The sequence below is a fragment of the Leucoraja erinacea genome, chromosome 21 (genome assembly GCF_028641065.1).
Source record: "Leucoraja erinacea ecotype New England chromosome 21, Leri_hhj_1, whole genome shotgun sequence".
Classification (NCBI taxonomy): Eukaryota; Metazoa; Chordata; class Chondrichthyes; order Rajiformes; family Rajidae; genus Leucoraja; species Leucoraja erinaceus.
The window spans coordinates 20498026-20514437 of record NC_073397.1 but is presented as its reverse complement, the minus strand read 5'-3'; the positions used below and the strand labels follow the sequence as shown (position 1 = coordinate 20514437).

At 41.1% G+C, this 16412-nt stretch overlaps 1 protein-coding gene across 1 annotated transcript in view; it reads right to left on the bottom strand.

Moving 5' to 3' along the window:
* The window catches only part of rpn2 (ribophorin II), a 42136-nt gene that overhangs the window by 18709 nt on the left and 7015 nt on the right, over positions 1-16412 (bottom strand). Inside the window, 8 exon segments of the mRNA XM_055652344.1 lie at positions 2571-2765; positions 3523-3637; positions 3751-3842; positions 5957-6062; positions 6953-7071; positions 8273-8449; positions 10764-10898; positions 13418-13493. Coding sequence (XP_055508319.1) covers positions 2571-2765; positions 3523-3637; positions 3751-3842; positions 5957-6062; positions 6953-7071; positions 8273-8449; positions 10764-10898; positions 13418-13493 — 1015 coding nt within the window.

Below are 16412 nucleotides of genomic sequence, written 5' to 3'. Positions count from 1 at the left end.
TGTTAAGATCTATAACTTGGTGAAAATAAAATGTCATACTAAAACCATGGTTGCTTCATCTTATGGTCCAGCTTTTGTCAGCGTGGAAACAGGCACTTCAGCCCAACTTGCTCACACTGGCCAACAAGTCCCAGCTACACTAGTCCCACCTGCCTGCATTTGGTCCATATCCCTCCAAACCTGTCACATTCATGTACCTGTTTATCTGATTCTTAAAAGCTGCGATATTCCCTATCTCAATTACCTCATCTGGCAGCTCGTTCCATACACCCACCATCATTTGTGTAAAAAATTACCTCTCAGATCCCTATTAATTATTTTTCCCTTCACCTTAAACCTATGTTCTCTGGTCTTCAGTTCCCATACTCTGGGCAATAGACTCTGTGTATCTGCCTGATCTATTCCCCTCAAGATTTTATACATCTCTATAAGGTTACCCCTCATCCTCCTGCACTCCAAGGAATAGAATCCCATCCAACTCAGTCTCTCCATATAGCTCAGACCCTCTGGTCCTGGCAACATCCTCGTAAATCTTCTCTGTACCCTTTCCAGCTTGACAACATATTTCCTATAACATGGTACCCGGCACTGAACACAATACTCTAAATGCGGCCTCACCAACATCTTATATAACTGCAACATGACCTCCCAACGTTTATGCTCAATACTCTGTTTGATGAAGGCCAATGTGCCAAAAGCCTTTTTGACCACCCCATGTACCTGTGACACCACCTTCAAGGAACTACGTACCTGCACTCCGAGATCCCTCTGCTCTATATCACTTGCCAGAGCCCTACCATTCAATGTGTAGGTCCTGCCCATGTTAGACTTCCTAAAACGCAACACCTCACATTTTGCTGCATTAAATTCCATTAACCATTCCTCAGCCCACCTGGCCAACTGATCAAGATCCTGCTGCAATTTTTTCACAACCATTTTCACTACCGGCAAAACCACCGACTTTTGTATCATCTGTAAACTTGCTAATTTTTCCACGTAAATTCTCATCCAAATCATTGATATAGATTAAAAAAGGGACGGGCCCAGCATTGAAACTCGAGCCACACCACTAGTCCGAGAAGCAACCCTCCACCATCACTATCTGCTTCCTTTCATGCCAATTTTCTATTCATTCAGCTATCTCTCCTTGGATCCCATGCGACTTAACCTTCCAGAGCAGCCTACCATGTGGAACCTTGTTGAATGCTTTGCTGAAGTCCATATATACATCTACAGCTCTGCCCTCATCAATCTTTTTTTGTCACATCTTAAAAAAAACCAATTAGATTCATGCGACATGACCTCCCACGTACAAAACCATGTTGACTATCCCAAATCAGCTCTTGTCCATCTAAATGCATGTATATTCTATCCCTCAGAATACTCTTTAGTAACTTTTGTATTGAACTTCAAAAACCTAACGTAATCTATGCAGGTCATGAAATCCAAAACATAACTTGAGAGTTGTTGAAAAATGTTAAGGCTGTAAAAGTTGACTTGTTTGTTTGTAAACGTTTGACTTGATTGTATTTATCCGATTTGACTGAAACAAAGCTTATCTGTACCTTGGTACATATGACAATGAACCTAAACATTTTAGTCGGTAAGCAGTACAACAGATTAGGTCATCAATTGCTAAGCAGCACACCATCATGAAAGTGCTTCGAGAGACTCAAAGTAAACTCAAATTCCGGACAGTCTTTATCCAAACAGACAGTTTGCATTCCATTGCAACAGGTGTGGTACAAAAGTGATGCAACAATATGGAAAATTAGTATACACACATTAAATTATAAACAAGATAATCAAATGTGTTTGAATTGGATTCCCCTGCACTTCTCAGCTCGTGAAGAGAATTGGATAAGCAACAACTGGTGCTGTTACAGATTGTCATGGAGATTACAATAACTAGTTTCGTTTTAGGTTCTTGTTTAGAGATACAGCATGGAAACAGGCCCTTTGTCCCACTGAGACCACAATGACCATGATCACCCTTCACCTAAAATCAATGAACTGGAAATCAATGGATCTCCAGTGTGAATTTTAGTCCTCTCATAGATCGTTATTTAATAAAAGACACATGAACTCTATTCTGGTTCTTTAGAGTAAAAAGGTGAAATTATGAATAATTTTATTGGTAATTAATACTTAATAGTGAATAATGAACAAAGCCTTAAACTCCTAGGGAAATCAAAGAACAATGTTATTGAATTTATAGCATTAAAATGTTTCACCCGTATACGTTTGATAGAAGAGCTTGAGTTTAGAATGCCAAATGGCGGGTTTTTAATCTTACATGAGACCAATTCAGATCTTTTTCTAAAAATGTAATTGCATGGCAAATTAACTGAGGCTGGGTTAAGGAGCACACATTAACCTCATTGTGATGAAACCATTACATTAAAGCATCAAAAAGGCAGTGGAACCACCAAATTAACAATAAGATCAAGCCAAAGAAGACCAATGATACATTGAACAAATTTCAAGTCATATAAAAATCATAGCTATTTCCATTATTGGAACCTTAAACACAAAAAAAAAAATGCTCGAAGGGAGAAAAAAAAACTTACCAGGTGCCATAAAATTGGGTTTTCAAGTGTTGCATCTCCAATTATCAAAGAGAGGTCATAAGATCCAGAGACTGAATTAAATTCAGACTTTCTTTCTGTCACATCCAAGTCAAACTTGTATATATTTTTACTGTCTGGTTCAGCCACAAATACCACTTCCTGTTCAGTCTTCTGATTGTACAGCCGCACAAATGTCTAAAATATACAAAATTGACAATATACCTCAATATCATATGAAGATTCTTTTTTTTTTTTAACAGCAAAGATAGATGGGGCAGGGGGTTCCTGGGTTTTGAAAGCTAGTGGCAAGGCTTCCTCAGTACATCAGGAGAGGCCATGATATTGCCGAAACCCCAGGACCCGAATCTTAAAGATAAAGTGCCGGTTTATAAAGTTCATCAATTCTGGGAGCAGAATTAGGCTATTCAGCCCATCAAATCTACTTCGCCATTCAATCATTGCTGATCTATCTTTCCCTCTCAAACCCATTCTCCTGCTTTCTCCCCATAACTCCCGACACCCTTAAGGGCCTGTCCAACGAGCATGCGACCTGCATGTGGCAAGCGCGACCAAACCGGAAGCGGGGGCTGCGCGGAGGTCGAGTGATTCCCGTACAGGGCCGGACCTACCAGCATGCGCCTGCATGCGGCGAGCGCGGGAAGTGGGGTCCGCGCGGAGGTCGAGTGAGTGACGTGAAGTTCGAGCGAAGTCTGCGGGAGGTTCATGCGTGACGTATGGCGTCAAGACGTGCATACGGCGTCGAGGCAGCTGCGGGCCGTTGCCGCGCGGAATTTTTGAACACGTTCAGTTTTTTGGAGGGGGCAATTCTGGGTAAGGCGGTTGTGGGGAGAAAGGTCTGGCTCAGCAAGATCTGACTCAAATACTACATTACAAGTTACCTAATATAACACGGTACCTGAAGATAACACAGGTGAAAGGGGACAGTACATACTTGATGTGGAGTAAGCTGAAATCCAGTGTTTACATCAACCAACGTGAAAGATAATGCGAAGCTCTGGTGACCATCAGCAGTAATAACACCCTTGGCTTGTTGTGGATAAATCACCCTAACAAGATAAACATTAAAGGCAAATGAAGGCTAAATTAGTATTTATAAAATTCAAACTATTTCCCAAAAAGTTAGTTTTAGGAACACTTTGATAAACAATCAATTCTTTACCTTGTGGTTTTTGGTGCAATGGTTTGATCTTTATCAACTATGGAAACATCAACATTTGTTATCCCAACTTCAGTGGCAACCTTGATTTTCAGCTAGATTCAAACAAAATGAAATGGTTTATACTTGAACTGCAACATCAATGATTCCTGTTGCCAGAATTGGTTTCTTCAACATTAAAGAATTTGAAAGCAACAAAGATCTATTCAATATTTTCACTTGTTTGCTTTGATAATACATTTAGTGCGTTTCGCTATGGAATGGTATCCAATAATCTGTGAGAATGTTTAGTAATTCATGAAAACAACCATTAACACGTGATGAGGATGTGTAATATAATACAGATCTAGCTAGACCAAGAATAACTATCAAGAATGTAGAATTCAGAAAGTGACTGCAAATTAGAGTGTTTGCAAAACTAAATGAGATGACAACCATCAAACAAATGTTATGCCTGGAGATAAGAAACTGCAGATGCTGGATTCTTAACCAAAAAAACTGCTGGAAGTTCAGATCAAGTAGCATGTGTGGAGGGAATGGACAGCATCTGCTGTTCCTCCCGCAGCTTGGTATTTTATATCTTATACATAACCACCTGTCAATCAATGCAAAGGGGCGTATTTAATCCAAGGATCTTCATTGATCATTGATAATTCTGCATTTGCATATTAACAAGTATGCAACAAATAGGAGAATTAAAGCTTTCTAGTGTGGCTTTTCATTTTAGCAGCTTTTGGAAAAACTTCCATGTCATTTCAATAATCTGAATGAGTATTTCTTCAACATTAAAGAATTTGATAGCAACAAAGATCTATACAAGCAGTATGGAAACAGCTCTACTTGTCATATTTTTCTTGCCTGAATTTTTTGTTACAAGTCAAACGTCAAACTGTTAAACTGTCAAATGTCAAACTGCTCTGTTTAGCCTTCCGATGCGCGTTTGGTGTTTTCAACTGCCACCCTTGCCAAGGGAAACAACACATGACCAATCGCAGGCTCGGCAATCGTTTCGTTGAACACCTCCGCTCAGTCTGCCTAAACCTACCTAATCTCCCTGTTACTAAACACTTTAACTCTCCCTCCCATTCACACACTGGCCTTTCTGTCCTGGGCCTTCTCCATTGTCAGAGTGAGGCCCAGCACAAATTGGAGGAACAGCACCTCATATTTCGCTTGGGCAGCTTACGCCCCAGCGGTATGAACATTCTCACTTCAAGTAACTCTTGCTTTCCCTCTCTCCCTCCATCCCTCCCCCCCTCCCCTGTTCTCCAACCAGTCTGACTGTTTCCGACTACATCTTATCTCTGTTTGCTTTGTTTTTACCTTTTCCCAGCTAACAATGATAATTTCTACATTTTCCTTGATCTCCATTCCCATTATCCTGTTTTCACACCCTACACTTACTTATCTGTGTATCTCCCTTCCCCTTGACATCAGTCTGAAGGTATCAACTCGATACGTCACCCATTCCTTCTCCCCAGAGATGCTGCCTGTCCAGCTAAGTTACTCCAGCATTTTGTGTCTATCTTCGAGAAACACCACAAGTTGGGCTACAAATGCTTACTTAATCAGGCAGAGAATTTTTACAAATGAAATATAGAACCATGCATCTGAGAGCAAGGGACTCAGTTTGGAGGAAAGTGTGAATGAGAATTATCAGAACGAAACTAAAGAGATGTCTGGTGTTTAGAGTACAAATAGGCAGAGAGCCAAAGGTATGAAATGACCCAAAAATGTCTATGTGCACAATGGGTCAGGCTGCAAGGACAATGTTTTTCCACTTGTATCTTGGTACACACAACAATAATACTCCATCACAAAGAAAAGATCACCAGAGTTGAGGGTCAAAGAACACACCGTGATAATGTAGCTGAGCTTATGTGTAAGAAAGAACAGCAGATGGTGGTTAAAATCGAAGGTAGACATAAAATGCTGGATTAACTCAGCGGCTGAGGCAGTATCGCTGGAGAGAAGGAATGGGCGACTTTTCGAGTCGAGACGCTTCTGATGTCAGAGGAGGGGGCTGGAAAAAGATAGAATATAGGCAGAGACAATAAGGCTAGTGGGAGAATTGTGAGAGGGATGGATAGAGAAAGCAAGGGCTATCTGAATAAATGAATATATAAATGTGAACACTATATTCAGAAATAAATGCAATTAGTCTCATTTATATGATTACATGCAATGCCATTTAAGATGATGCACATACCTCCACATGATTTCCTCTATATCTGTTATCACCTTCCACAACAATAGAGAAATCATAATATCCATTTAGTGGCTTTGCCTCCATAAAATTCAATTCAAAGATATCACTAATGAAAAATAAAAAGTTACATCTGTCAAATATATAAAGGTTATAATAAGATTAAAAAAATAACTTCCAGAATTAGGAATAACTGATGTGCTCCTTCCTGACCATAGGATTGTTTTTCTTCCCCCCATTTCAAACTGTGGATTCAATAAAACAGCAAAACTATTGTGTACATACATATATTTTGAAAAAGTCAAATCTTATTTAGACTCTGCATTAGACACGTTATTTATTAATTCTTTATTTCAAGATACAGGGCCAGATGACCTGCCAACCTAATTTACTGTTAGGTTTAGGGAATTCAGCGTTAACATAAGATCATAACGATAGTAGAATTAGCCCATTCGGCCCATCAAGTCTACTCCGCCATTCATTCATGGATGATCTATATCTCCCTCCAAACCCCATACTCCTGCCTTTTCCCCCATAACCTCTGACACCCATACTACTAAAAAATTTATCTCTGCCTTAAATATATCCACTGACTTTGCCTCCACAGCCTTCAGTGGTAAAGAATTCCACAGATTCTCCACCATCTGACTAAATAAATTCCTCCTCTTCTTCCTAAAAGAACATCCTTAAATTCTGAGGATATAACCTCTAGTCCTAACCTCTCCCACTAGTGGAAACATCCTCTCCACATTCAATCTATCCAAGCCTTTCACTATTCTGTACGTTTCAATGAGGTCCCTCCTTATTCTTCTAAACTCCAGCGAATATAGACCCAGCACCGTCAAACGCTCATCATATCTTAACCATGAGATGACCTTCTATAAATAGTGATACAACTTAGTTCTCACAACAAAGGATGCAATGAGATTGATATTTTTCATTTCATGTCACCCACAAAGATTAAGTTTCATATGCAATGTCACAAAATCTCATTCTTACCCATTCAAAGCAAAGGACGACTGCTGAAGAATTGTGTTTTTTGTCAACGCAGATTTGGCATATTCAAGCTGAACATCAGCTGAAGTCAGACTCTGGGACATGACATTCATAACACGTAACTAGGAAATAAGCAGTGGAAGAGATTTCAGATGAAGTTGATTTCAATGAAATGCTATTAACAAAGTAAACTGAACTTTTTGCTTCTTATCCACCAGGCACCATGTTCTACTTTTTTGTATGAAAAATGATATACATTAACATCTGAAGCAAATGAAACAGCTACTGTTTACAAATACAATCATTGGTTTAAGTTAAAACCCAAATTAATTTTTCCTATTAAACAGATTATTAATTAGAGAATCATAGTCATACAGCGTGGAAACAGGCCCTTCGGCATAACTTGTGTACACCGCCCAACATGCCCCATCTACACTAGTCCCACCTGCCTGTGTTTATTCTTCTAAACCTAACCTATACCATCCATGCACCTGGGGGAGAGGGGGGCAGGACTATAAAACCCCGGATGTCTAGACGAGTCAGTCACTGGAAGATCGCAAGGGAGAGTCCACACAACTGTGATTCTAAGCTGTGAATCAACTGAACTGTGTGCCCTGCTCGCAAGGCCTGCTCAGCACTTAGTTGCAAACCATTTTAACACCCCATACTAATCTTTGGCCTTGTCCTCCCCCGTTAGGGAGAGACCATGTGCCAACCAAAAGAACAGCACTTTATGTTACTCGTTGGATAGCTTACAACCCATACGTATGAAAATTGAATTCTCCAATTCTCTAGTGTCAAAAAACACTTTTCATCTTTTCCAGCCCCCCCCCCCCCCCCCCCCCCACCCCCTACCCCTACTCCCTCCCCCTGAACCATCATCTGCCCATCCCCTCCACAGATGCTGCCCGACCGGCCGATTTCCTCCAGCAATTCTACTGAATGCTTGGTTAGAAACATAGAAACTAGGTGCAGGAGAAGGCCATTCGGACCTTCGAGCCAGCACCGCCATTCATTGTGACCATGGCTGATCGTCCCCTATCAATAACCCGTGCCTGCCTTCTCCCCATATCCCTTACTGATGGAGGAAATTGACAATATACTTGCAGTTGACATGGACAGGAATGGATGGCTGGTTCATAAGTCATAAAGTTAAATTACTGTTGCATCATTGCACTCTTGGTACAGTTGTTTAAACCAGGAAAGGTATCAAAAGCAGATTCAAATCTTTAACATTTCAGTAAGAGAAAATTTGCTGCGTTTGGAGAAACAAAATTGTCATCAAATTGAATGAAGTTCAAAGTATCAAGTAATATAAATTACCTTCAAGTTGTTGTTCTTATGTGAAACAGAGGCTAATCCTTCTGGTACTACAATAACTGGAATGTGATAATGATTCTGAGACAAAGCTGCAGCCGCATAAGCAATGCTAAAAGCCTCCGACAGAGTGGCATAATATTTCTTACTGAAAATGGCATTGACCAGCTGAATGACTTGATCCTGAAATTTAAAGATAGAATGTTAGATATATAGTTATACCATACAAAAGTTGATTGACAATACGTTTGCATTAGTGTCTTAAAAGCATGAGGATTAGAATCAAAAGTAATATTCTGCATATCTTTTATGTACACAAAAATATCAATAAAAATTGCCTAGAACAAAGTTTGCAGATTTAAAATTATCTCAAATCAAAAATGTAACACCATAAACCTTAATTTTTATGAGTAAATTTGTCCACAATATGATCGTCCTCAAAATTAACAAAGTCTCAACCACCAGTTTGGGGGAACATCACCTATAACGGGGTAGGCTTGTTGTGGATATCCAAGAGCTACCTCCTGCACCCATGAATTTTGTCAAATTCACCACACATTTCCACCCTGCCCTCAAATTCACTTGGACCATTTCTGAAACCTCTTCTCTTTCTTGATAGGTCCCCATCTTGGACGACAAACTCTCCACTAATATCTACTACAAAACCACCAACTCTCACAACTATATTGATGAAACCTCCCCCCACCCTGTCTCATGAAGGACACTTTCCACTTTTCTCAGTTTCTATGGTTGATGCATCACTTCTTGAAATAAGGCTCCAGGGACATCTGAAATGTAATTTACAAGAAAAACAACTTCCCTTCCCCTCTGTGGATGACAAATTGTCTGTATCGCCTCTATATCCCACACTTATCTTACCTCACAGAGAGAATAAAGGTTGAGTTCTTAGTTTTGCCCAATTATCCTCTTTGAAAATTCAGTAATCTCCAATGTGATCTAGCCAATCATCCCCTCCCCAACCCTTTCTGCGGGGACTAATCCCTCCATTGCTTCATCATTCGTTCACCCCGCTGCATCCAACTCTCCTCACGCAATTTCCGGTGCCACCATAGCAAGTCCAATACCTGTCCTCACACCCCTTCTCTCACCTCCACTCAGAGACCTAAACAGCCCTTCAAGTGAGACAGATTTACCCACACCAGCTCCAAACTTGTCTGTTCCATTCAGAACTCTCCATGTGGCCTCATGTTCAAGTTACATTTATTGTCACATGCACTTATTGGTACAGTGAGATTTGAGTTACCATACAGCCATACAAATAAAAAGAACACAATACACAATAGAATTTACCATTTAACTAGAAACTCCGCAAACCACAGCTCCACGATGTTAAAGTCAGCAGGCCCAACAATCCAGAGCTCCAACACCGCTCCACAATTATAATTCAGTACTGCGCCACTGCTGAAGCTCTGGCCGGTCTCCCGTAGGAAAGGCCACACCAATCCAGTTGGTAGGCCGCGGGGGGGGGGACACACGAAACGAAGATGCAACACACAGAAAAGACGCATCTCCGCCCAGGTAAGTGACTGGGAAACGGTTTCCCCCTATTCCTCCCCCACATAAAAAAGACTAAGAAACCTTTAGAACATACTTTTGGACACATTAAATATAACAAAAAGGGGGAAAGGACTAACAGCTGCTGGCGAGGCTGCCACTACGATGGAGTTGTTGAGAGCAAACATAGATTAGTGACCGTTTTGCCAAGAATTTGCATTTTGTCGACTGTGGTCATCTGTATCTCCTGATCGGCAGCTATTTTAATTGCCTTCCCATTCCCATAATTTGTCTGCCCTCTGCCTCCTCCAATTTCAGGGCGCGGACAAATGCAAACTGTAGGTACAACACCCCATATTCTGCCTGGCCAGTCTACAACCCAAAGGCATGAACATTGAATTCTACAATTTCAGCGAACCCACACCCCGTGACCCTTTGTCCCCTCTACACCATCTTTGTCCTCTCCCACACCCACTTTTCCCACCTTCCTAGAATACAAGTGAATAAATAAAAATGGATTTGGGCAGCTACCATTCTACCAAGCTGGATGACATTAGTGACACATTGGAGGATAGTATATCAATTATAGAAAAGTGCAATAACACCCAGAAGGTATATGGCCCTGCAGTATAATAATAGCCTAATAATATAAGAAAGTCAAAACTAATCTGATTCTCTACAATGAAGAAAATTGAATTCTTTGGATGAAGGGTGCAGGAAAGCATAATTATGAAATGACATTTTCTAAGTACTAATTTGTAAATAAATCTTCCAAGAACATAGATATTGCATGCAATGAGTATTTTTAAACAAAATATTTCAGAAACCAGACGGAGGAATCCACTCCTGAAAGCATGCAAAGTAAAAACGGATATGATCTTCAGAAATACTGCAAATTCAACTATGGTACTATCAATGGATTTTTCTTTTTAAGTAAACTGGACATTCTTCAAAATGCTGGTTTATACTTCACCCTGCTTACCTCTTTGATTGCTGGTTCCATTCCAGCATGGTCAGAGAGCTTATATGTAGCAGCTACAAACATTGCTGTGGTCTCTAACCCCTCCTCAAACTGAAGATAAATACCTCCCAAATCATCAAGACGTGCAATTAGATCCTGTTAAGGAAAGAAAAGCATATTTATCTATTGTGAAATACCAACTCACTTTTATTCCAAAGAGCTATCTATCTATCATTTTAAAACAGTCTTATACAGACAATCCCTGCATTACACCTGGTTGGGTTATAGACATTTGCCCTTACAGAATTCACAAATCACTACCCAAAACTTTGAGATTCAGAATGAGGAATTTATATGGAAAAAAGTAAATCAACTCAAATTTTATTGCAGATTTATAGGTTAATGGGCTGCTGTAAATTTTCCCGAGTGTGTAGAATAGAACCAGTGTACGGGTGATCGTTGGTTAGTGGAGATTTGATGGGCCAAAGGGCCTGTTACCACGCAGTATCTTTAAACTAAACTGCAGATTAAATATTAATAACAAAGAGATACAAGTCTGACAGCGGGTGGTCTGAAGAAATTAACTTAAAGAAATGTGGTTAATAGAACATGGAAACAGGCTCTTTGGCCAACTTGCCCATACTGACCAACATGTCCCATCTACACTAGTCCAATGTGCCTGCATTTGGCCCATATCGCTCTAAATCTGCCTATCCATGTACCTGCCCAAATGTTTCTTAAACAAGGCAATAGTTCCTACCTCAACTACTTCGCCTAGCAGCTTATTCCATACACCCACCACCTTTCATGCAAAAACATTTCCCTTCGTATTTCTATTAAATTGACAACATCTGTCCTATGACATGATGCCCAGAACTAAACACAATACAGGTGCACAACCTTTTATCCGACAGCCTTGGGACCAGACACTTTTCGTAATTCAGAATTTGTCGGTTTTCGGAATGGAAATTTTTTAGCGTAGATTTTAATGGCTGGCTCAAATGGTAGATATGCTCACACTCAATCCGCAAATTATGCGAGTTTAAATTATGATCCCGGCAGTTTTCACTACGCGATTTGAGTCTGGCAAAGTAGTTTTTTCTGTTAAGAAAAATTGTTTGTAGTGAAATGCAGTGTAGGAGAGGCGTACTGACTGTGTGGGCAGAACTTTGGAAGTGATTGCCCACCAGTCTAAAAAGCCGCTGTGTCTCCCTGTCCCTGGGATAGCAGGGGTATCCTCAAACAGCACAATACCCCAATCCCCTCCAACTCCAGAGGAATCCTCTCCCCGATGGGCCGCTACGGCGACAAGTGGCAATTTGCCCACAAGCCCGAGTTGCGCCACCCTGTAAAGAACATAAAAAATCGTACCTTGCACACAAGGATCAGCGTCTGCCCCTACGTGTTCCTCTGGAGTTGGAGCGGGGCTGGGCTGGAGTTGCTGCTGGCTGTGGGTCTCTGGGATCTCCGTGCTTGCAGTGTACATTAGGGCTCAGAAGGATCGCTGTCCATTTAATGATGGTCCTGTAATCTCAATACACACCCCCCTGGACTGGAGCTGAGACTGGGAACTGTACCGCCCTTAGGAAGTTCTGGAATTACTGCAAACAACCCCAAACTCTCCTGCAAGGGCGGTTACAAAATCCCTTGAGGATAGCAGGTGGCCAGAGACGTCAGGACCAACAGGAACCCGCTCCCCGATGGGCCCCTACGACGCCCCGAGCTGCGCCCCGTCATCCGCAACCCATGTTCCTCTGTAGTTGGAGCAGGGCTGGGCTGGGCTGCTGCAGGCTGTGGGTCTCTGGGTTCTCCGTGCTTGCGGCGGGCCTGGTGGTCGATGTCCAATTGGTCGTGACGTCTCCGGTGACTGCACTGACCTGCTGGCTGCCATCGCCGACGTAAAGACAGTGCAAAGCCCCCACGCCGGTGCAATGAGCGGGGAGCTGGAGAGGGGAGGGATGGGGTCACACACACATGGCCGGGGAGCAGAGGGGTGTAGGTGGGGTGAAACTGAAGGGAGCGACAATCTGCTGCTGCCTGCACGCTGACTTAAAGTTCCCAATCAAGTCTCACGTTACACTGTGTATGATGAAGCTACCGTGGGAGGTTTTTAACTATGATTTGGCAGCAGCAGATTGTCAATTATTAACCCTCCCGCGCAAATACTGCAATGAATTTATTTATTCCCCTTTCTTCGAGTTGCATAGGTTCAGCTTCACCTCTGCGGGCCGCCCTCTTGACGTTTTCAAGGACCTTTCTTCAAGGACCGAAAAAAATGTCGCTATTCGGAGGTTTTCGTTATTTGGATCGTCGGATAAAAGGTTGTGCACCTGTACTCTAAATGTGGCCTCATCAACATCTTATATAATTGCAACATGACCTCTCAACTTCCATACATTCATGAAACTCAAAACTCAACATTACTCAAATGGTCAGATATATATACACATAAGCAAATTATGCATTATAAATTATGATGTTCATCATTATTTTCACTACTAATCATTCTGGCAAAGTATTTTCTGTTAAAAAAAAGATTGACAAAGTTCAAATTGCCCAATTAAATTAATTATCCCTTCAATATAGCATCAAAATCTAGTCCAGAGATTGCCAGTTAAAAACCCTCATATTTTTTCATTTAGTTTCAATAGGTTGTATCCTCAAACAGTATTTACCTCAATCTCCTCCATAATGCTTCTCAGATCAGCCTGCTGAGAAAGGTAAGAAGCTGCCAACAACGCATTTATAATTCTGTAAAGAACATAAAAATAATGAGCCTTCTAATACAAGGATACATACAGATTAAAACTGCATTTTACATGGTCTTCATTCACTTTTAACCGCAAGGAATGTACAAGCGCAAGCCTACACCTCACACTATTAGTGTACATTAGAAAGCTCAGAAGGATCAGAAGACATTCCATGTAATGATTCCGTAATCTCAATACACTAGTAAAAGCAAAATGAAATCTATTGATGTATGTCAAAAGGCTAGGAAGTTCTGGAATTACAGACGTTTTATTAAACTTTTGAGCTTGAGGTTACAAAATAAATCTTGTATTTTGTATAATTTGTTTGGACAATATACTTTATGATTCATTCTGTTACCTTTGGAGAAATCTGAATTTTTCTTACATCTACAAGGCAGGTTTCTGTGTTTGATAGTATGGAAGCAGATCAAACCATAGCTATTGTGTCTATGCCTCAATTATATCTGCAGATTTACAACAGTATTTTCAGCTCAAACTTCTATGTACTAAATAATGTGTGGGCATTGAATGATTTAGAATGCATGGTTTGTACTTAATTTAACCTATCTGTAAAAGCCATTATAAAAACCTTGATACTGGTCATTTTTGGATTGATGAATCCTGCCTAATGGAAGTGTCTAAACTGCATTTTTACATAATGTTTGCAACTGGGAAGTACCCAATCTAGTCTGGTTCCAGCTTGTATGATGAAGCCAGCTATTTTGACCTATGATTTGACATAGTACACTGTGTTAATGTGCTGCAAAGCTGCAAGAATTTCATGGTTCCATTCCAGTTGCATATGACAGTTAAACATTCTTGACGCTCCAAACCTGAATGTTTGAAACATAAGATTAAGAGAATGATTTTGAATTGTGTTTGTATGTATGCATCAAATTTTCAGTATGACAAGTTAGTGTCCATATAGGATAGGCCAGAGTAACAGGCATTCCTCATCCAAATCAACATTGAAAGAAGTTGATAAAAAGTATTTTTAAAGCTTATTGGTCTAGAAATTATTTTTGTTACATCATATCAAGGTGAGCTAAGCAATTACATTTCTTAAAAAAAACCAACGGTAACAAAAAAGCAGGGAAATACCATATGGACCTTTAAACCAATGACCTTCCTATGCCAAAGATAGACACAAAATGTTGGAGTAACTCAGCGGTTCAGATAGCATCTCTGGAGAGAGGGGTCTCGACCCGAAAAGTCATCCATTCCTTCTCTCCAGAGATGCTGCCTGACCCGCTGAGTTACTCCAGCATTTTGTGTCTACCATAAGGCATGGATCTGAGATTCGATAAGAGTAGCATTTAATTGCTTATAGTATTAGTTTGAAATCAACTCTAGAATTTGTACCGTTACATGCACAAGGGTAGCACCAGTGGAGGGAAAGGTTTGAGCATAACAGGCAAGGCTTGTAATAGTCAACACAACTGATTTGACCTCAAATGCAGCAGCATTTTGGTGCAATGACCTTCCTCCAAAAAAATAAACCTTTCATTGGCCACCATGCACTACAACCTTTCTGAACAATAAAGAATCTTGGTGCTCATAGGTCTTTGAGATATCTGCAGCGATGAGAGGAGGAAGATTTGCAATTGGAGGACGAGGGTTTATTTCACAAAAGCCTGGGTTGAAATTTGGAGACTCAAGAGTGTTTTGTCATATGTACCAAAATGGAACAATGAAACTCTTACTTGCAGCAGCACAACAGGTTTGTAAACACAGCACAATAGATAATACAATAAACAAACTAAAAAAAGTTAAATAAAAACCCAATATAGTGCAAAAAACAAAACCTGAAGACCCTAGTGCAACCAAAGCAGTTTGTAGTTTAGTTGGACTTTGCAGTGTTGAATAACCCATTGACGTTGGGAAGAAGCTGTTCCTGAACCCTGACATTAGTTTTCAGGCTCCTATACAGACACTCCACGATTTACGCAAGGGTTACCTTCTGTAACAGCCTTACGCGTCATAATCATCTTAAAACTAGGTGGAAACAAAGAACTATAAAATGACAAAGTGCCGGAGTAACTCATCAGGTGAGGTAGCATGTCAGGAGAACACAGCTTGAACATGGATAGATGATGTTTTGGATCGCGACCCTTCAGACTGAATCAGTCCGCTGAGTTACTCCAGCACTTGTCATTTCACCTTAAAACTAAGCGCTGATGCTGCTGGTTTGCACCAGCAATCAGTTTTTCACCCACTGCTGTCCAGTTGACGTGGCTGCTGCGGCTTGCATTGTAGCACCTAGCCTACAGTGCTTTCTTCACGCCACCGCCACTGACAGGAGCTACCTGCCCCGTCGCTTTGTCCTCTCTGCTGCTCCCCCTCCATCTCTCCCAGAGATGCCGACACCTTCCACCTTGTGGAAGATGCCGGCAACTCAGCCGGGAGTTGGTCTCCCTCTTTTTCTCTTGCCTCCCCAGTGTCGCACCGATTGTGGCCGAGAGTGGAAGAGCAGCGAGCCAAGGCGATGCCTTTATATCTACAAAACTGACGGGCAGCCCTTGCCATCCTCCCGTTGCAATAACACAGGTCATTTACCTATACACCTACTACGCAAGTTGGCGATTGCCTGTAGCTTCTTCCCGATAGCAGATGAGAGCTATCCCAATGAAATGAGAGCATGGCCAGGGCGCTGTAGGTCCTTGATAATATTGGCTGCCTTTTTGAGACAGTGTCTCCTATATACAAGTTGCTGAACCAGACCCTGATGCAACCAGTCAAAAAGCACTCTACTGTACACATGTAGAAGTTTGAGAGTATTTGTCGATATACCAAATCTCCTCAATCTTTTAAGAAATAGAGGCATTGATGGACTCTCATATTGACTGCATCAATGTGCTGGGTCAAGGACAGATCCTCAGAGATATGCATGCCCAGGCATTCAAATATACACGGAAATACA